Source organism: Poecilia reticulata, linkage group LG10 (genome assembly GCF_000633615.1).
Source record: "Poecilia reticulata strain Guanapo linkage group LG10, Guppy_female_1.0+MT, whole genome shotgun sequence".
NCBI classification, from domain to species: Eukaryota; Metazoa; Chordata; class Actinopteri; order Cyprinodontiformes; family Poeciliidae; genus Poecilia; species Poecilia reticulata.
This window is the reverse complement of record NC_024340.1, coordinates 7,749,255-7,769,715: the sequence shown is the minus strand read 5'-3', so window position 1 is coordinate 7,769,715 and position 20,461 is coordinate 7,749,255. Positions and strand designations below refer to the sequence as shown.

General features: G+C 39.3%; 1 protein-coding gene across 2 annotated transcripts; it reads left to right on the top strand.

Annotated features, from left to right (window-relative positions):
- Positions 1-2,315: 2,315 nt before the first annotated feature.
- On the top strand, positions 2,316-19,714 carry smad5 (SMAD family member 5). 2 transcript variants are annotated; one of them, XM_008419811.2, is made up of 7 exons: positions 2,316-2,609; positions 8,010-8,891; positions 14,152-14,463; positions 16,771-16,860; positions 17,791-18,012; positions 18,089-18,345; positions 18,439-19,714. In XM_008419811.2, the coding sequence occupies exons 2-7, from the start codon at positions 8,489-8,491 to the stop codon at positions 18,580-18,582; spliced, it is 1,428 nt and encodes a 475-aa protein (XP_008418033.1). In that variant the 5' UTR covers positions 2,316-2,609; positions 8,010-8,488; the 3' UTR covers positions 18,583-19,714. The 2 variants fall into 2 exon arrangements, with proteins under 2 accessions (XP_008418033.1, XP_008418032.1); XM_008419810.2 differs by lacking the exon at positions 2,316-2,609 and adding an exon at positions 2,994-3,139.
- The last annotated feature ends 747 nt before the right edge of the window (positions 19,715-20,461 follow it).

The following is a 20,461-nucleotide window of genomic DNA, read 5'->3' as shown; positions in this document are numbered from 1 at the left end:
TGCAACCATAAAGTGTTTATTTATTTCTGTTTATTTTTAGCAGATTCATCTTCTTGTCTGCACCTGTGGCTCGTTGGACCTTCCATAATGTTCCTTAGTAACTGTGGCCTAAAAATAAAAATAATTAAAAAATTCAAGTAACATTTTAAACATAAATCGAAAAACAAATGTTGGTTTAAACATTAAAAATATTGTTTCAGATCAATTTTTTGCATCTTTAGTTGGAAATCATGCTTTGTTTTTTTTTTCTGTAAATTTCAACATCCCACAGAAGGAAATGAATCCATCTTATTTTCTGTTAAAGTTTTCTTGTTTTTCTTTATTTTCAAACCTAAGAACAGAAATAACACGAGTTTTTTTGTGTTTGTTTTAAATGACCCATTTTCCGAAGTAGATGTTTATCAAAAACTTTTAAGTGAAGGTTATGTAACATTCTCGGCTTCAAGCAAAACTTATTTAACTGGACTGAGTAGTTTATGTCAAAGCACTCTAATGTGTTTGAATGGTTCAGTCAAAGTCTAGAACTAAATTAAATTGAGAATCTGAGGGAAAAAAACTTTTAGTATCTAGTTGTAAATATCAGACTCACAGCTGCAATTTTCAGATTTTCTTTTGTCCAGATTTTTGAAAATCAGACAAATTTTCTCATTCTTCATTCTTGATTCTTTTGTCTAGTTATCACATAAAATTCAAAGACAGCAAACTACAAATTGTGGTTGTAACGAGAAGTGTGAGAGTGTGTGAACTTGTGTAATTTATGCACATATTTGAACATCGTTTTATGTTTTGAATCGTGTCTCTCTGTGACAGGTTACCAAGTCACACACATCACTTGGCTCTTTCCTGGACTGCAGCAGCGTGTAAAGTGGAAACGCTTCGCCTGAGCTGCCATCTCTGCCTGGAAGGCCCCGTCTGCTCTCAGTGGCCGTGTGATTAATCAAAAATAGCGAAAGCAGCTGCTCATCCCTCATTTCTTTGAGCAAACTGTTCACTAATCCGCCATTATTCAAATGCTTTAACAAATGACAGACAAGAGTAAATGGCAAATGAGGCTTTGCAGACAGCCGAGACGATTCCTCCCAGCGGTTTAATTGTCTACCTTCACTATTAAAGGCACTTCATCTGCCTTTCCAAGAAAAATGGATTAAAACTCTCTTAAATCTGCTCGAAACTCCCACAGAGAACCATGATGTAATTTTTAAAGAAAATGTGTCTTGATGCAAAATTATATGTGAATTTTTGGCTTAAAAAATAATAAAAAGTGATCATGCCATAGCTATATCTTATAGCTCACTTAGGATAAATGTATCTGATCATATAAATGATCTTAATATGTTCTGGAGTTTTCCAGAGACATAATCAGACATGTAAACGGTGCCATTTCCAAAACTTGTTCCTCTTATAGGAGAGTTGGCAAGTGGTCAGGTTGTCCCCGTTTTCATCGTAACTTTTCATTTTATATTTTTGCTTCATTCACATGAATAGTTCAGATAACGACTAAAAGAAATCACTTAAGAAAAGGAGCAGCATGAAGTGTGAACATTATATCTGGTCCCTATTCACATAGAACGAAAATTAGCTATTCAGCTCAAAAAACTATTACAAACATACATCATACACACCAAAAATTCACAATTAAACATCTGCTGATTCGGTGTCATATCTTTTAGAAGCAGGAAGAGATTTAGATCCTTTTATTGGCTCACTGTCTAGAATCTAGACCAGTGTTTCTCAACTCCGGTCCTCAGCTCCCCCCTGCTCTGCATGTTTTAGATGTGCCTCTATTCCAGAACAGCTGATTCAAATGATTGCATGACCATCAAGTACTGCAGAAGCCTGTTAATCACCCAGAGATACAATTCAGGTGTGTGGCAGAAGGGAAATACCTAAAACATGCAGGACAGGGGGGTGGTGAGGACCAGGGTTGAGAAACACTGATAAACTGACCTCTAATTGACATGCATCTTTCCATCGTCACCATTCTAAATAACTTAAATAAATGATTGAGTAAATCAGAGAAATAAACCTACATCCACAATGTATTTGCTGATATTTATTTAGTACTCTTGATAAGTAACACATTTTACAAGGATAAGTCAGAATCGACAATGGATGGATGGAATATCACATTTAGACAATCAGGGTTAGCTTTCTAATCTTGAATTGGGCCCCCAAATCAAATTCTGCCCATGGCCTCACACAATTTGGTCGCCTCTGTTTAGAAATACTTCCAAAGCGTTCAATAATTGAAACTAAGAATAGAAAATCCATCAGATTCACACAAATTGTTCACTTCAATAAAAGGTCGACGGTTGCCCACTAGTGGCGGATCCACAAATACCGCACTATATTCGGAGACTGAATGGAGAGTCCGCATTCCTAACAGTACAGTCCGTGAGAAGAGTTTCGTCTGCGAAAACGGGAGCGAATCTGGAGGAGCTAGTTGGATTAATTAAAATTAAACGGATTAGCAACGCGGGAATTGTTGAAGTCTCGAGCAACTGACAACAAAGGGTAACAATACAACAAACCACAGCGCTCCAGACTGAGTGGAGCCAGCAACTTGTGAGCGAGAGAGAGAGACGTTCCCCAGCCTCAGCACGACCACCGTAAGACTTCACATACAACACGGAAACACACAAAAATAAACACTACGCTTATATTATTGTTGCTTTCTTTCTTACACGTTACGCAGATATTGTGTTTGGAACTATTTTTGCCCTTATTTTTGCATAAATAAGGTTGGAGGGAAAACGTTTTAACTTAGAGCGCCCTGGATCATGCGCAAGATGGATCGAGTAAATCTTATTTTAAACATGTCTCTGGACGTCGTATTTTTAGCACAATAAAATATGTTTGATGCAGTTAATATGACTGGACTGGAGATTTGTCAAGTCTCCAGCCCAGTTCATTCTAGTTCTCGCTAGAGTGAGAACTATTTTTTTTCTTTTGGTGGCGGCGGAGGGATATGCGTTTGTTTCCAGTCTAGTTGTCTCCTGGATTTGTAGGACACGGCGTGAGGAGTCGGAGAGAAGGGTCGGTAGAAGCGAAGTGTAATTTACAAGTAGAAAAGTTGGGAGTTTGGATTGAAATATTTTCAAGAACGACCATATTTATGGAACCTTGACTCCGTACGAAGGTATGTAGCTAAACCCCAGTTTTGCCATTGCGGCAAACGAGTAAAAGTAAAATGTAGAGAGCGTCATCGGTGCGGTGTCCGTAGGCTCGCTGCTCTGTCCCACTGAGGAGGGCTAGGCTAACGGCTAGCACACATTAGCCTTGCGTCACTTATTAGAAGTTTTAAAAGTTTCTGGAAAGAAGCTGACGGTGAAAGACAAAAGCAGCTTATGCTACACGTCAGGAGTAAAACATACTTTTTAAATTAATTGTCGTTTTAAAGAGAAAATATAACTCTTAAACTTTATTCTAAGTAGATAAGCTTACTTTTTGTGAAGCGTTTGACATTAACTTTATGCTAAACAAGTTCTGTTAACGAGAGCTAGGCTAGTTAGCTTATCCCCAAGGGGAATTCTCATAGTAACTCTCAATACAGCTTTGAAGTTTATATATATATATATATTTAAAATATATATACATATATTAAAATATATGTACTGTGTTGTAGTTGTGTAAAGTTCGAGCAGCACATTAGGCTTATCTTACTACAATTTTAAGGTTTTTGCAACATTAGATGAGCCTGATTCCTGTCTGTCTCTGGGTGGAAAAGCGGAGGGTGCTCTCTCTAAACCGACCCGTTGTTCCGTGTTGTCATTCCCTCTACTTTACATTTGAACATTTCAGACATTCTAAAGCAAAACAGAGCATTAATGAGCCTGTAAGTGTTTCTTTTCCCCTCCAGTTTTTGTTGAAGCTTGTAGAGTTTTTGCAGCAGTTCTGTAAGGAGCTTGTAGTGCGGCCTTATCTTTTATAAATCTGAGATAATTTGCTTTCTACTGCCTCTGCTTGGCCACTTCGCCGACTTCTTGGCTTGAGTTCTTGTGTTGTCGAGGTTTCTGTACACGCTGTTTTTAGAACTGCTAATCATGTGACTATAACAAAATTAATAAATATATATATATATAGCTTGTACCTTCTTGCTCAGAAATTCCTGATGATCTCTGCAAGGCCATGAATCATCTAGTGTGGTGGTTTCAGTGAATCAGAAGATGAGTATTGTATTCTCCTCCCAGCCATGTGTTTCAGAAAGTGTCCATGAAAATGTGTTTAAGTCTGATTTGATCTCCGCCTTTGATAGTTGAAACGTGATAAGCTATCACTGAGCAGCGTAAACTTGAAAAAGATTAGCAATAGAGATGTGCTGATCAGTCTTCTCCTCCTTGCCGACACTGATTTCTTTATTTCTTTTTTTTTTTTTTAAGTCTGATGGGGATAATGGATTTAAAATCCAACAACAAATGAATGAGTTAAATTCCCCAGATACTGTGACTCCCAACATGTAGCATCAAAATCACTAGCAGTGCACCGATCCCATGGCTAGGCCTGTCACGATAACAAATTTTGCTGGACGGTTAATTGTCTAAAAAATTATTGCGATTAACGATAATATTGTTTCAAGACCTTTTGACACTGATTTAATGGAAATGACTAATGGTGCATGTGATTTCCTGCCATAGATGCACACTTTATTTTCAAAACACATAACACTGGAACTGATGAACTAAAACAAAACAACCAAAACTAAAATGGATTCTCAGTCTCCATTAACAAAAAACGTACTTGAATAAAAACTAAGCAACATGAAGCCAAAGTGGAAATAAATACTGCATTCAACCAAAAGAGTGCAGATATGAAGTCTGTATACTATATTGCCCTTCAGTAATCACGAGATTTAAATGGAGAAAACGAGCACATTCCACTACCTAATGCAGTAGTTCACACCACCATTTTTTGCCCCCATTTTCCCCTTACGACAATCTTAGATCGTTGGCCGATCTAAGATTGTCGCTGGTGATTTCGTAACCGATCATCCTGTAGTGTGATTTAGATCGTCGTGGCCGCTCCGATCTAAATCAGGGGTTTTCCCCGACTGGGAGCTTAACGCTGAATGTGACAGGTAGCCAATCAGAGAGCGCGGATTCTCCTCCGTGCTTTCTGAGGGGAAATTACGTAGGGGAATCCCAAACAGCTGACACGGCCAACCCGAAGTCCAGCGGACATTGGAGATATGTGGAAACGACATTAACATTTATTTAACATTTCGTGCAAAGAATATAGAAATGATAAGGAGAGGAGTTGGAGCCAAATTGCTACTGCAGTTGATAAACCCGGTAACTTTTCAGCTGTTCATTGTTAACGTGACATAAATAGGTTATAATGATTTTTATTCAGTCAGGACCTTACGCTGACTCTAGCCACATGCATCACAGGTAGATTCTAGTAAAGCATTGATCAATGCCTGATTTTAAAAGTAGTTAACTGGACTTGTAACCATTATTTTGTGCCTATGTGGCTGGACACCACACGACACGACGAACCCGATCGAACCGTTATACCTAGGATTTCTGTCGGCTAATGTGTCTCAGGTTTTGAAAATGGGCCGACAACTCGTGTAGTGTGCGCTGGACATTACACTAAGGAAATGAGGAAGGGAGGGGAGGGTCAGTGGACAGCACCGGAGCTGAGCCTTTTTTCATTCAGTGTCAAGAGAAAGAAAAAAGGCAGGAAGAGACGATAATTAAAATGAGGTCAATAGGTTTAATTTATCGTGCGATTAATTGATTTATCGTTTATCGCGACAAGCCTACCCATGGCTAAACGGAACTGGCCGATTTTTTTTCTTGTACCGTAGGTCGCCATTCTGCTGTTTTTTTATATATGCCCTAAACTAATTACTGAAGTTGAACCAATCAGATTTCTGTTTGTCTTTATGTTCTGATTCTGATTTTGACCAGTTTAGAAAGTTAAATTAGCCTTCGTGGTGTTGAAAAGGTAAAGTAAAAATGGAATAAATTAAGTTTTAAAATGCAAAGCCAATGGGTAAATGTAAATTTTAGTTTTAAATCAAATGATGCCTACTAATTTATCAAAGTGTGTGTCTAACCTTTATGTGACTGAGACACCAAAGTACATGCCATTGGTTGACGAGTTCATAGACTGCAAATGTTGGGACTTTTGACATACTCGACAAATAAAACAAAGCAAAAACAGTTTTTCATATTTCAATCTACTAATTTGCAATCACAGCCGATGAAGGATATTTTTAGTTCTTTTTCTCTGAGCCATTGGTGCATTTCTAATCAGCAACTTTTTCCTGATAGTTGCAAATTGATATTTTTGGTGTTCATGTCTAAAACATATTCAGTTTCCTCTACATGTTATTGATTTTAGCGCACCGACAGGGCAAAATGTAATTTTTAAAAATACAAATGTTAAAACTACATTTATAGCCTGTATTTGCACACTTATGCTAACCATAATCAGAGTTTGAAAGGAATTTAAATGTAAAACATTAAAATTCACTTTATATTGAAAAGCCTCCAGTCTGGTTGTGAAGCTGGCTGCTGTGCGCTGCTCTGCTTTCAGGAGTGAAGTTAAATAGAGACAGTCTGAAGTAGCGGGAGAGAAAAAGCGAAAGAAAGCTACCTGAGGAAGGTTAAGTTGAATCCATTTTTAGTTCAAACTTGTACAGTTGACCCTAATGTTAACGTATGTTGCATTACTTTAAAACAAAATATTTCGATGCATGGAGTCAAATTATGGAATAATTTAGATGAGGATTTAAAAAAAAGTCCTACTTTAAACCAAATTAAAATACTTTAAAATAAAAAAAGATTGTCTCATACTCTTAGTTAATGAGGAGAATGATGTAGTGTTTGTAAGTTATGTTCTTGATTTTTATATAAGCAGCCATGAAAACGGGATTAATTTGTAATTATAGAGGAGGCAGGTTTTTATAAGGCTTTCCTTGTTCCTGCTCCCTTTTACTCATGTAGAAGAATTGTTACAAGACAATGTTTTTGTTCATTGATGATTAAATGTTTTGTTGAGTGAATAAATTTTTGATTGATTTTGAACAACAGTAAGGTAGCCAACTAATATAGTTTGGCCATAATGCTTAATGTTTCCGATATATTTTGAAGGCTCCTTCAAAATGTTTTTTAAGCTGGTGTCACCAGTTTAAAAAAAAATCTTAGCAGAAATCCTGATATGCATAAAGTCTTTGATTACTTTTTATTAAAAAAAATTCACCCTTTTTTGACTTTATGTACAGCATGACTGTTTGTCATCATTGCTAAGTGACGATTAGCAACTTTTAAGTCTAAAGCTCCCAGGTCTGATCTCGTCAGTGTCTGTTGAACATCTGCCTGCTGAGGAAACGCCAAACAAAATCCAGAACATTTTGGGTCCGATAACGTCTGCGCTTCCCTTTTGTGTCCTCCTTCCTGCGGCTCCCCCCTTCGCTTTCATGTGCGCGTAGAACAATGAGCGGTGGGAGTGGGCGCACCGCTGTCGGACAGCTGTGGTCCGGGAGGGAGAGACCGGGCAGAGATGAGATGGAGGAGGAAACGGCCCTCGTGGTCACATCCTTTTTCCACCGACCTAGTTTCACAACCACCCAAACCCCCCCACACCAAACAGCTGCTTGTGCAGCCGGAGGCGACATGTGTTTGACCCTGGTCCGGTCGATCTGAACGATGCAGAGCGAAGGCCGATGTATCTGAGCGGAGCTTAGGAAAGCCGAGGTTGCAGAGATTTTTGGCTACATGTGTTTTGTTTGTTTTGACTTTTAGTGCCTCCGATAACGGACAATAATACAAGTAGAATACACTACAGCAAGTAAGCAAGCACATCAGATCGACAAAGTGCTTAATTTTGATCCGTTAGATGACGCTGTTCTGGTGTGTTTCACCAAATATTCAAGAACAGAATTCCTCGATTTTTACAGATCAATAAGACATTCTTATTTATCTCAGTGATTTCACGTGGTCAGTGAATCCCTAAAAATAGTTTTTGTATGTTTTTTTTTTTTTTTTCTCTCGTGTTTGCAGGAGCGCAGCAGATTAAAACCCCAGCGCTGCGCCGTGCAGGAAGGCGGTGGCTTCCAGAGGAGCCGGCAGCAATCCGAGCGATGTCGACTTTCTTGTAGAGCGCGTGTCAGACGTTCGCCGGTGAGACCTGCAGCCGCGTCCCGATCCCAGCACACGCACGCCCCCCCCCCTCTCTCCTACAGCCCTCTCTTTCCATCGTCGGCGGTGACCCTTCTCCGAACAGCTTGCTTGGAGGGCCCTTCCTGACCAGGAGCAGCTGCGTCCTGCTTGCTGACTCCCGTTCCTCCCTTGCTTCCTGTCCTTGGTCGGACAAGGCTGAAACCTCCTCTCCGTTCACCCCACCCATCATCTGTGCTTACATTCACACCCTCACACGCTCGGGCGCTCTTTTAGAGTTCGTTTTGGACTTTTTATTTTTTTTTCCTCCCCCCTAAAACCCTGGACTGACCGACAATCCCAACAGTCTCACAGCCGGCAGCATGACCTCCATGTCCAGCCTGTTCTCCTTCACCAGCCCGGCGGTCAAGCGGCTGCTTGGCTGGAAGCAGGGCGACGAGGAGGAGAAGTGGGCCGAGAAGGCGGTGGACGCGCTGGTGAAGAAGCTGAAGAAGAAGAAGGGCGCCATGGAGGACCTGGAGAAGGCGCTGAGCTGTCCTGGTCAGCCCAGCAAATGCGTCACCATCCCAAGATCACTGGACGGTCGTCTCCAGGTTTCGCACAGGAAGGGCCTCCCCCACGTCATCTACTGCAGGGTGTGGCGCTGGCCGGACCTGCAGTCGCACCACGAGCTCAAGCCACTGGAGGTGTGCGAGTATCCGTTCGGCTCCAAGCAGAAGGAGGTCTGCATCAACCCATATCACTACAAGCGAGTAGAGAGCCCCGGTAAGTGCTACTGGTCCGACTGGTTTTGGTTTTCTGCTATTAAACTCACACGGTTCACACAGCTGATTAAAAACGAGCGGATTTCATTTGGGTGTTTTGGAAAGTGCTTGATTTCTGTATAAAGTCCTTGAAAGTATTTGTTATTCAAACTGCACAGTTTGGTAATAAAGTGCAATCTCTAACATATGATTAAAAGTCTAAATTTGTAAGGCGTCATTTACAGTTGAAACCAGATATTTAAAGATAATGAGTTATTTTTATTGCTGTCAGAAGTTAAATCAGACTAAACTTTTCTTGTTTTGTCAGTTAGAATCACAAAAATTATTTCGATTTGCTAAATGCTAGAAAACTTAACGAGTACATTACTTATTGTCAGTAGGGCGTTTAGGAGACATTTTTCATTCTCCTTCTTCCTCCTTTAGAAGATTTAATGAATAATAGTAACATTTGATAAGTTAATTGAAACTGTCTTTAGTTCATTTGTATTTTTTAAAATCTCTTAAGTGGTTCTGGAAAAGTTTAAAAACTTACCTTGAAAATGCTATAAAAAAAAAAAAGTATTTGAATTTCACCATGGGTTTCATCATTGAGTTTCGTCTGATTTGGGTTTAAAAGCTACTCTATTTGAACAACAAGTAATCTTTTTTTTTTTCCTAGCCGTCCTGCCATTAATTGACCTTCAATTATTTATATTTTGAACCAAAGCGACGTCACATTTAGTGTGAAAGCACACAATGGAGAGGGTTTTACTCTCCATTTTGCCATTCTAAAACAATGGCAGAATCATCACAAAGTCATGACTTAATTTTATTGATCCCAAATACAGTTCCAGCTGCACAGCATCCAAACCTAGAGGGAATAATTGTCCAGAATTTTTTTTTCCTGCCAGAAATAAGATTTTTATTTTTATTTTTTTAAAGAAAAAATCAGAATGAAAGTAACAGCTATTCCCAACATGCTGCCACCTTGAGAGAATGTAAGCCTCATTCCCACAAAGCTGCCAACCACAACATCAGGAGAATATGTGATTGTAATACTGATTCTTAAAATTGCTGTAATGAAATTAGGATATCTCTTCTGATTGTTTCTGTCTGTTGAGCATGCTCTCCAACTGGCCAAATGCTTTATAAATATGCATGGCCATTAATATGTCCTGATTCCACTATTGCACATATTGATATTACTATTTGGATTGGAACCGGATCCGTTGTGCAGCTCGTCTTCAAACTTATGCTGATCCAGCATATTTTGTGAGTGACAAATGCTGAAAGGCCTGACGTGTTAAACGGCACCAACTGTATTTTTTTCACACTTTCATCAGCTGAGGGTTCACTCTGCTTTTCCCTGTTGCAGTCTGAATGAACCAGACATGCCTGAACATGTAAAAAAAACAAACTTCTTTTCAGATAACTTCTTGGATTTCTGCGCTTCCGCCGATTTCATTTCACAAAGCTGCTCTGTTACTGAAAACGGTTAACTTTAATGGGGCAGTGTGATGTAAAATTTACTTTTTTGAGTTCTACATCACGTTGTAATGTAATTACCTAATCAAAAACATACCTGGGGTGTTGGTTTGAGAAATCCTTTAATCTCCATGGCAACCATTACATTTAGGTGGACCTAGCTCTGCCTTTGAGGACGAAGCTCTTCCTCAGAGCTGCAGTTTCCAAGCTTCCACCTCACAAAGTAACCCTAAGCATCGACTCCCCCACTCAGCTCCTTCAGACTAGCCAGCAGCTATTGGCAAACACCTGGTGGAACATCTGCTGAGCTCATTATCCGAGCTACTGGTAAAAATGTTGTTGAAGGGTTAAGAGAGCCATGTTGTGATGACTTCCTTAAGGTGGAGTTTCAGAATGAACAGTAGTTTTTAAAGAGACGGAGGCCCAATTTTCAGGCGTTAAATCAGGGAGTCAAGTCATATTTTATATATACAGCATTTTTTAGAACAGAGGGTTCCATAGCTACTTGATTGTGTTGTAAAAAGGCACTATGTGCCTGGAAAACACTTAACACTGCCCCTTTAAAATCTTTTCAATCTTGTCTGAACTAAAAATGTTCTTTACTCCTTGTGATCATCACAAAACATGGCACCTGGGACTGACATTTTAATCTTATGCCTGGCCTGATTTCTATTTCATTTCATGAATTTATATATTTAATAAATAGTTAGCAGAGCTGATGTAGGGGTCTAAATTGAGCTCATTTGTTGTATTTTGACAAAATTACATAAAAAAAATTGTACATTACTAAAAAAAAAAAAAAATCATTAATCATTCTGAATATTTTAAAAGATTTAGGCTTTAAAAGTGAAAACAAATCTAGCCCTTTAAATGATTTTTATAGCTCGGTCTGTCATAACACATTTTACTGGATGATAAATTGTCCCAGAATGTATTGCATTAAGCAATAATGTCTTTTTGAGACCATTTCAACTAATATAATGATGAACGGCATAATAATGCATGTACCCACTCTCGAAACTTTATTTTCCAAAGAACATTTAACACTGGAACTGGAAGACATTTTAAATATCCAAAATGAATAAACAAAGCAGCTGAAGCAATGATAAATGTACTATGAAGTCTCAAAAAAGAAAAGTTTGACTATTTTGGTCAAACATGTAAAAAACAAACTTTCTTTCAAATGGTTCAGAAAGTTCAATCAGGAATTATAAATAAAATGTAAAATAAATAAGCATAAAGTATGATGTCACTCAGACCACAAAGCATAGAATTAGACTGAATAGATCTGCCCTTACGGATCGGTCACAGTGTCACAACACCTGATCTAGAATTTGTCTGTCGGGATACCTCTAGTCGGTATCTTTAAGTATTTATCGTTTTATTTCCAGCCACATCAACCAGCAGTTTTACACACATACACAACGTATTTTACTCAAGTTATTCTACTCTAATTGCTGCTTCACACCTTGTGTGTGTCTAAATATGCACATCTGCGAGTGTACTTTCTGACATTCATCTTCTTTCCAAAAAGAGTTTGCCACAGTTTGTAAAACAATCTGAAATGAGAAATTGTTAGCAGAAATGACTATAGCCAGTGTGTCATATTTTGTCCCGTTTAAATTAAACAGATAATTATTCCTTATACAGCACGGCAGTTTGAGCTGCTGCAAGTTAATTAAAAAATAATCTTTATTTTAGAGCTACAGAAAGGCCAGCAGGACCAAGTTTTTTCTGTCTTGGATGAACAGATTTATTTTTTTTTTCCTAGAAATTGCCAGTCTTTGCATTCTCATACAGTAGCGTCGTGTTTAGATGCCGCTGTCCACCGTTTGACAACCCTAACCCAGTTAAACAGTAAGCGGATGAAATATGTCACTTTTGCAGCTATTGCTAACATCAATATGACTGTGACCATAAATGCAATTAAAAAGATTTCCTGCACTTGCATCCACACATTAACGGCAGTGTTTGTAATCAAGGCGATCGATAAACACACACGGTAATCTTCTGAATTATTACCCTACCATAATGTCGTAATTTCATTTTTACAGCAGACATAATGATTTAGATTTTTTTTATTTTTTTTTATTTTTATTCATTTTTAATAAATGAATGATGAACGGTTCTCTGAGTCATGCCAGATCCCTTAGAGCTCGGAACACTGAGGAGCTGGTAAACAAATCCACAAAGGTCAGCAGGCTGTCATCGTGCAGGCCTGTTCAACCCGCCTCTTCCATTTCACAGAAAATCAATATCACTAGCTCTAGGAGTCTTATTAGATTATATGCCTCAGGCACTCCAGATTGGGTGTGGCATCAGAGAGCGGCTTTCTAAGCGCACAAACCACTCGGGCAAAACTCCCAGCACTTTCCCTGCACAAACCTCCCCGCTCATCTCCTAATGTCATTCACACACCCCATAAACGCAGTGAAGGATGACCCCGACAGCACGGCCGTTCTGACACTGGGCTTGCCTGAGATCGTCAGCTCTTTATTGACTGGTTCGAGGATGTGGATCACATGTCGGTCAGGAGACGCTGCACATTTGCAGCATATCAACAAAGGCTTTCAGAAGCTTTCAAACGATGAGGGAGAGAGAGGATCTTTCAGCTCTTTATGATTAATCACTGCGTAAGCTTCATTAAGAAACCTGGGGTGTCTGCGCATCCTTAAGTCTTGAAGTAATGTATGTAAAATTAAGGTCATAAATTCAAATTAGCCTGAAATACGTTAATCACAGGTCTTAAATTTTGTCGAGACAGGGCTATTTAATCTTATTCTGTGTAGCTTTTTTTTTTGTGGGACTTTACTTTCATGCAAAACTTTGAGTTGTGAACAGATATTTCGGTGCGTTCTGCAACTCGAGACAAGAATGCCAGCTACTAGTTAGCAACAGTAGCTGCTAATATACCCATTTAATAGATATTAATATACCGTATTTTCCGCACTATAAGGCGCACCTAAAAACCTTCAATGTCCTCAAAAGCCGACAGTGCGCCTTATAATCCGGTGCTCCTTATATATGGACCATTATTGAGCCACAACAGGTCTAGCAACTACGGTAAGCAGCCGCCGACTTCATTTTCCCCCGTAGAAGTGCGCGGTTCATGCTGGGATAGTTGTCAGAACGCTGGTTTGTTAATAAAGTTTGATAATGCATTTAAAGCCAGAGGGGTGGGGGAGGAGAGACGGAGGCTGCGGCGGCAGCGTGTCCGTTGGTCTGTGTTACCCAGAAAGCGGTTGGGCACAATATCGCAACACCGTGAGTGAAACGACGACTGAGGCAGACTACTATATAAAGTACTCTGGGACCACTTCTTTACAAATGTGGATGTGTACGAGTACGGAACAAATTGGCAACCCAAACTGAAGCGTCTATTCTATGCACCTTATAATCAGGTGTGCCTTATAGTGCGGAAAATGCGGTACCCTTGTTTGCTAGCGTTATGTTAAATTAAAAATCTGTGGAATGTGCCATCTGTTTTATCCAGGTGATCATCAGAATAATCAATACATTACTAAAAATAATGGTTTCAGTCTTGACGGATATGTTTCTTTTATTTCTCTTGGCGTAATTTTAGCTTCAGTGCTTTTTGTATTTTCTATATTAGTAATTGGCTAATGTTTTAATAATTGAGTCGTTTAGAGTGACAAGTCTTTAGGAATCTTAAATATCTTCATGTTTTGTAGTCGGATGCGTAAATATTTAGCCTAGCCACATGATATTTTACAGATCTGCGTTTCCTGTGTTAAACTAATGTTCCCGTCTGGACGTCTTTGCTCTCCACCATCCAGTTCTTCCACCGGTGCTGGTACCGAGGCACAGCGAGTTCAACCCGCAGCACAGCTTGCTCGTACAGTTTCGCAACCTCACCCACAACGAGCCGCACATGCCCCTGAACGCCACCTTCCCAGACTCCTTCCCGCAGCCACACAGTGGCGGCGGCGGCAACAGCAACGGAGGCGGCGGTGGAGGTGGAGGAGGAGGAGGCGGCGGCTCTTTCCCCATTTCTCCCAATTCCCCCTACCCTTCTTCTCCAGCCAGCAGCGGTACCTACCCCAACTCTCCTGCCAGCTCGGGGCCCTCTAGTCCATTCCAACTCCCAGGTACGCCAAGCTCACTCACGTGCCCGGCCCCGGGAAATACGCCAGGCTGTTCTTCCTGAGCCGCTTCTGTTGTTACGCAAGCAGCAAAAAGCGAGGATTCGCAAACGCGTGTGTCAGAGGAGCTCAGATGATTTTATGTACATATAAAAAAATCTGTTTAGTGGAGTTAAAAGGAGACAGAATCTGTAATAAATGTTTGTGTGTACCAGTGGTATCTAGGATTGTTAAGAAAATTCTTTAAAAATATTAATTTGGGTCAGAATTGGCACAAATAAAGTCGTTTTCATTTTCCCAAATTAGCTCAGAGGTTCAAATTGCAGCGCTGCAGATGCTACTGAACTGTCATGGCCGACCAGAAACTGCACCAGGCTCCCCCTGCTGGTTGCTGCTGTCCATTGTTTTGAGTATCAGGTGTTTAACTTGGAATCGGCTTCAATTGTAAAAGTATTATATTGTGACACATTTTCTTACTACTTTGTCATTCTGAGCTCCATTTAATTTAGCGCCTTGCTTTCAGGTTATTTTCCAGCTACAACCATGGTTACGGCTGGGCTATAAATCTATTGCAGCAATTAATCAAATTTTTGGTTTTCGAAGATTTAATATTAGAAAAATTAAGACTTTTGGGGGACCAGCGGGCTCCCACAGTTCAGAGTGACGTCAGCAAGCCCAGGGCGGCCCTTTTTGTTTAAGTGTTTTTCACAGCCTCCATTTATTTGGACTTTGAATTCAGATCAACTACGATGAAGAACTAGGCCCAGGCCAAGATTTATAATTTTTATAACGAGAATAAAGTCATCATATTACCACAGCAATGATAAAATTTGTAATGATGCATAAAACGGCTGCCACATTACCAGAAAGATTTTGTAAAATATAAAAACGTCATATCACCAGAAAAAAATTGTAATAAGTGGTGATATTACCAGATAAGTCATAATGGCATGAAAAACATTCATCATATTACCAGAAAAAAATTGTAAAATGACAGTTGAAATAATACAAAATGGTCATATTCCCAGAAAAGTTGTCATACAGAAAACAGTCGTAGTATTACCAGGAAAAAGTTGCAGCAGTACAAAAGATGTCATATTACAAAGCAAATTGTAATGGTGCTAAAAATAAAAAATCCAGTTGTAATATTAAAACTACTCCACAAAATGTAGCAAAAAAGTAAAACCCTTTTTTGCTATAAAAATGACTATTTTGTCATGTTGAGCATATTGTGACGTTATGCGTTTATCCGTTTTATAAATGAAGAAATCCTGAATATTTTAACGCATCAGCAGGAAATTATCAGTAGTTGGATTTGAAAATTATCGCACAAATGACAGTCTATTTTAAAGAAAGAACTACACCAACTGATCTGCTTACGTCAGTTTGCTCCATCAAAGATCTTTTCTCATTAAAACGACTTTTTTCTCGTAATTTAACATGCTCTTCTGGTAAAATTTGGTCTTTATTTTGCTGCTATTACATTATTCTTATAATTAAACGAGCATTCTAGTAACCTGTTCCTAATAGTTTGTCGTTCAACACACAGAAGGGACGACTGAAATAAGACATTTTTTGAAACTATTTTGTCATTTGTAATAAAAAAAAAAGGAAATCAAGGAAAGAAAATTATTAAAATCAGATCTGATACAAAAAAAAAACCAACCTGATTTTAGTTTTAAGCCACATCACTCTTTCCGTGGTATTTTGCAGCTTTTTGCAAATCTCTTACCAAATGAGTTTACCAGTTAGATCCAAATCAAACCATGTCTTAATGGGAACAAAGGAAATGCCAGCAAAGCTCTGTCTGCCAGACCGGGGGCATCTGCCTGCAGCAAAGGCACCAAGTATGGCCATCAGGAAGCCTTTATCCTCCTCCATTTACCTGCTGAAATGTTGCTGCATATTTAGCTGGAGAGAAAAAAAACACTGAATTGTTTGGATTTTTAAAAAAAAAATTATTTTTTTTTTATCGGTGGCTGTTACAGTGAAAAGTCCAGTCCAGATATGCTGCAGGAAGTCGAGTAGGGACAGATTTTAATTTTAGAATATAAACTTGTTTGGTGTTGTAGTTCATATTTCTCTCCATTTCTTCCCTTCTCCTGTAAGGACTCAAACGCCTCGTTGCTCTTTGTCGGGAATGGGTTAGCATGTGGTTCAGAAGTGAGGCGTACGTGTAATCTGACACCGTTTCCGGGGTACAGATCCTGTGATGATTGTCTGGGGAGATGTGTGTGTGTGTGTGTGTGAGACCATTTGCCAGCAGCAGCAACAACTGGTCTCATCCATTGCTAACTGCTCTTCATGTCTCAGCTGACACCCCGCCCCCGGCATACATGCCCCCGGAGGAGCAGCTGGGCCAGGACAGCCAGTCCATGGAAACGAGTAGCAGCATACCTAGAGGTGGGAACTGCACACAATATCTGGAGAGTTAAAAAATTGAATAAAAAGATGCAGATGCATTTCGGTAAACCTGAAATATTATAGAAAAGTTATGTTAGTAAATCTTTTGAAAATACATTTATTGCATCCAGATTGATTTATGACCAGAAAGTCATATTACCAGAATGACTTTCTTGTAGACATTGTTTGCTGGATATTCAAGGGTAGTGATCTTGTTGCTCCAACGCCTGAATGAGACGCCAACATCTCCTCTGATGGCTGGTAGATGATGATGCTAGTGCCACGGCTGAATTATGAATATATCTCATTTAACTGTTTGCATCGATCGCATCCATTATTTTTAATGACTTTATCGTGTGAACAAACATCCCCCAATCCAGCTAGAGATTGGTGATGTTGCCAATACACTTAAGAATTGACCAGACCACACCTTGTGAATCTCACCCCAGCTCTTGAATTGACTCTGCTTCACAATCAATCTTTCTGTGTTTGTTCTGCTGTTTTTTCCCTCCTCCACTTGTTTTCCTTCCTCTCAACGTTCCTTTAATTAATATGCATGTTCATTGATCTAGTGTAGCTTTATGCTTTACAGAAACACTGAATTTAGTGAAATAAGCATTTGAAAATTATGCAGGTCTGGCAGTTTTTATCCATCATACTAAAAGGCTTGTATTACTTCCTACTCTGCGTTTAAGAGAATGAGCTTGTATCTGCCTTTTTTTATTATTTTTATTTAGTTCTTACTACATTTGAGAAACAGTAGTGTTTCAGGAAATAAAATTAAAAAAAACGGCGTTTGTTAGATCTGCCAGATTGATCTCTGTGACTTTCTCCAAGTCAAAATTGCTTTGATTTTGTGATAATCTTCAAAGATTTTCGCGGTTCGTTTCACTAAAAGCTAAAAGGTATCTCGACCCGCTCCGCTTCCAGATGTGCAGCCGGTGGAGTACGAGGAGCCGAGCCACTGGTGCTCCATCGTCTACTATGAGCTCAACAACCGCGTCGGCGAGGCCTACCACGCTTCGTCAACCAGCGTGCTGGTGGACGGCTTCACCGACCCGTCAAACAACAAGAACCGCTTCTGCCTCGGACTGCTGTCCAACGTCAACCGCAATTCCACCATCGAAAACACCCGCAGGCACATCGGCAAAGGTACGGCGGCGAAGGGAAGGACGTAGCATGTGTTGCTGCCGTTTTGCAGTCGCTGACATTTTGTGCGTTTGCGCAGGGGTGCACCTGTACTACGTGGGAGGGGAAGTGTACGCCGAGTGCCTCAGCGACACCAGCATTTTCGTCCAGAGTCGCAACTGTAACTTCCACCACGGCTTCCATCCCACCACCGTGTGCAAGATCCCGAGCGGGTGCAGCCTGAAGATCTTCAATAACCAGGAGTTCGCTCAGCTACTGGCCCAGTCGGTGAACCATGGCTTCGAGGCCGTCTACGAGCTCACCAAGATGTGCACCATCAGGATGAGCTTTGTCAAGGTGACGAGTCGCACGCTTTTACTTTGAAACGGTTCGCAGCAGCAACAGAAGTGATGAGTTACCTTTCTGCTGGTGTGTTTTTAAATTTCTCAGGGCTGGGGAGCAGAGTACCACCGACAGGATGTCACCAGCACCCCCTGCTGGATCGAGGTGCACCTGCACGGACCTCTGCAGTGGTTGGATAAAGTGCTGACACAGATGGGTTCACCTCTCAACCCCATCTCCTCTGTGTCCTAATAACAGACTTCTGGGAGATTTAGAAGACCTTTTTACCTTTCTGGTTTCTTTTATAATTTTTTCTCCTTTTTGATTTTTGTTTTTTATTCCCCTTTTTACATTGATTTGTAATTTAAAGCTGTCTTAATGGCTGAACTGTTTACACTTGCCTTGGGAAGGGATATAAAGCTCTCACAGGAAATTCATCAACAGTTTCAGTCAGAATCCATTTCATTTACATATATAAAAAAAAACAATATTGCAAGAAAACACTGGGAGACAGCAGATTGAAGTTACACTAACATGGACACACTACTGCTCGACAATGCCGCAGCATGGAACAATCTAGGGCTGAATCTGTCAAACGATAGACGTTTGTTACATTGCCTTTTTTTTTTTTTTTACTTTATTTGTAGTTTGTAATTAAGCAGAGAACAGTTTCACTGCTCTGCTTCGTCTGCCGGAGAATTTGAAAATCTATGAAACGCTTTTCTTACATTGTCTGTCAGTTATTTCAGTTAAGAAATGGACACAGTTATGTTTACCATTAGAGTCTGATATAACAAATGCTTTTTTTATAGTCTCTACTGCTAGAAATGAACACTGAGCTACTGCTTTTAACAAAGTTCTGTATGCCAATGTGATAGTTTTTTTTTTTTTTTGTTTGTTTTTTGATATGGGAGATCACTGAACAAGTTTAACATGCCATAAGCTAACATTTTTAATGTTACATCTGTTGCCATAGAGGTAGGTATTGTGAAACCACAACATGAGCACCACCGTTATTGAGGCTTGTTTGTACTCTCAAGTTTAAGTAAGAGTGGCTGTATTTTCCAGACTCACTGTATTAACAATATTGTGCACTCATAGATTTTTTTTTTTTTTAATTTTTTTTTTTGTGGAGGCATATTAAATTTTGGCTTGGGTACCAAGGCATTATGTTAATTCACTTTATTAGCTCCATGAAATAAAAAAAAGGGTATTTGTTAATGGTTTTGTTTCTGTACTCGAGTCAGGTTTAATTTCCTTAAGTGTGTATTAACACTATATGGGTGGGGTTTTTCATTTATTTTTTTAAACCACCTCCGTACTTTGTTTCTAAACCCTACAGACGTTGTCATGACGGAGCCATAAAAATTAAAAGATAACCTATGTGACGCCGAAACACTGAGTACATAATGCTGAAGGCTTTTGTTTGCTGTGATCTAACCTACAAATACAGCGTCCTTATTGGTCAATAAAGGAGTGTATTTGCAGTGTATTCTAGAGCATATGCTGTTTGGGTGACCAAACTATGGTTAATAAAGTTACTAGAAGCAGCAAGGGAAAATTTGAGGATGTTTAAAACTCAGGAAAGAAGGCAAATATGGAAATTGAAATAAGTGTTACATTTTGAAATTTACCAATAATGAGTAACCCTAAACTAACCAGAATAAAAAATCTGATTTAAAATGTTACAATACTCTCAATCTTAAGTAAATAAAGCTAAGAGTAAATGTGATTCAAAGGTAAAGTCCTTAAAGTAGATGCTTGATTCAACATTGAACATTGGTAACAAATGACTAATACAATTGTCAGTAGGAGAATATTGTAATATTTCAATTAAAGGGGAAATCCTGCACTGGTTATATTTCACCTAAACTTCTGCCCATTATTTATATTTATATATATATATATTTTTAAAAACTTAACATCATTGAATTCTATTAAACTGTAATGGAATTTACTGTAAAAGTCTGGAAGGTTGATGCAACATATCTTTAATTTATTTTGGTTCTAAGCCGTTCAGTGATTTATAAATAGAAATATTTTAAACTATTCTCTGAGCAACAGGGGCTACACTGAAGAGACTGCTGCAGTAATCCTCCTCATGTTTGAGTTTCTCCAGATCTTGCTGCGA

Excerpts from the sequence above, each read along its gene's own strand:
- smad5 (XM_008419811.2), top strand. The coding sequence starts at position 8,489 with ATGACCTCCATGTCCAGCCTGTTCTCCTTCACCAGCCCGGCGGTCAAG. Across the intron at positions 16,861-17,790 it reads GAGTAGCAGCATACCTAGAG|ATGTGCAGCCGGTGGAGTAC; the intron begins GTGGGAACTGCA and ends CTCCGCTTCCAG. Across the intron at positions 18,346-18,438 it reads TCAGGATGAGCTTTGTCAAG|GGCTGGGGAGCAGAGTACCA; the intron begins GTGACGAGTCGC and ends TAAATTTCTCAG.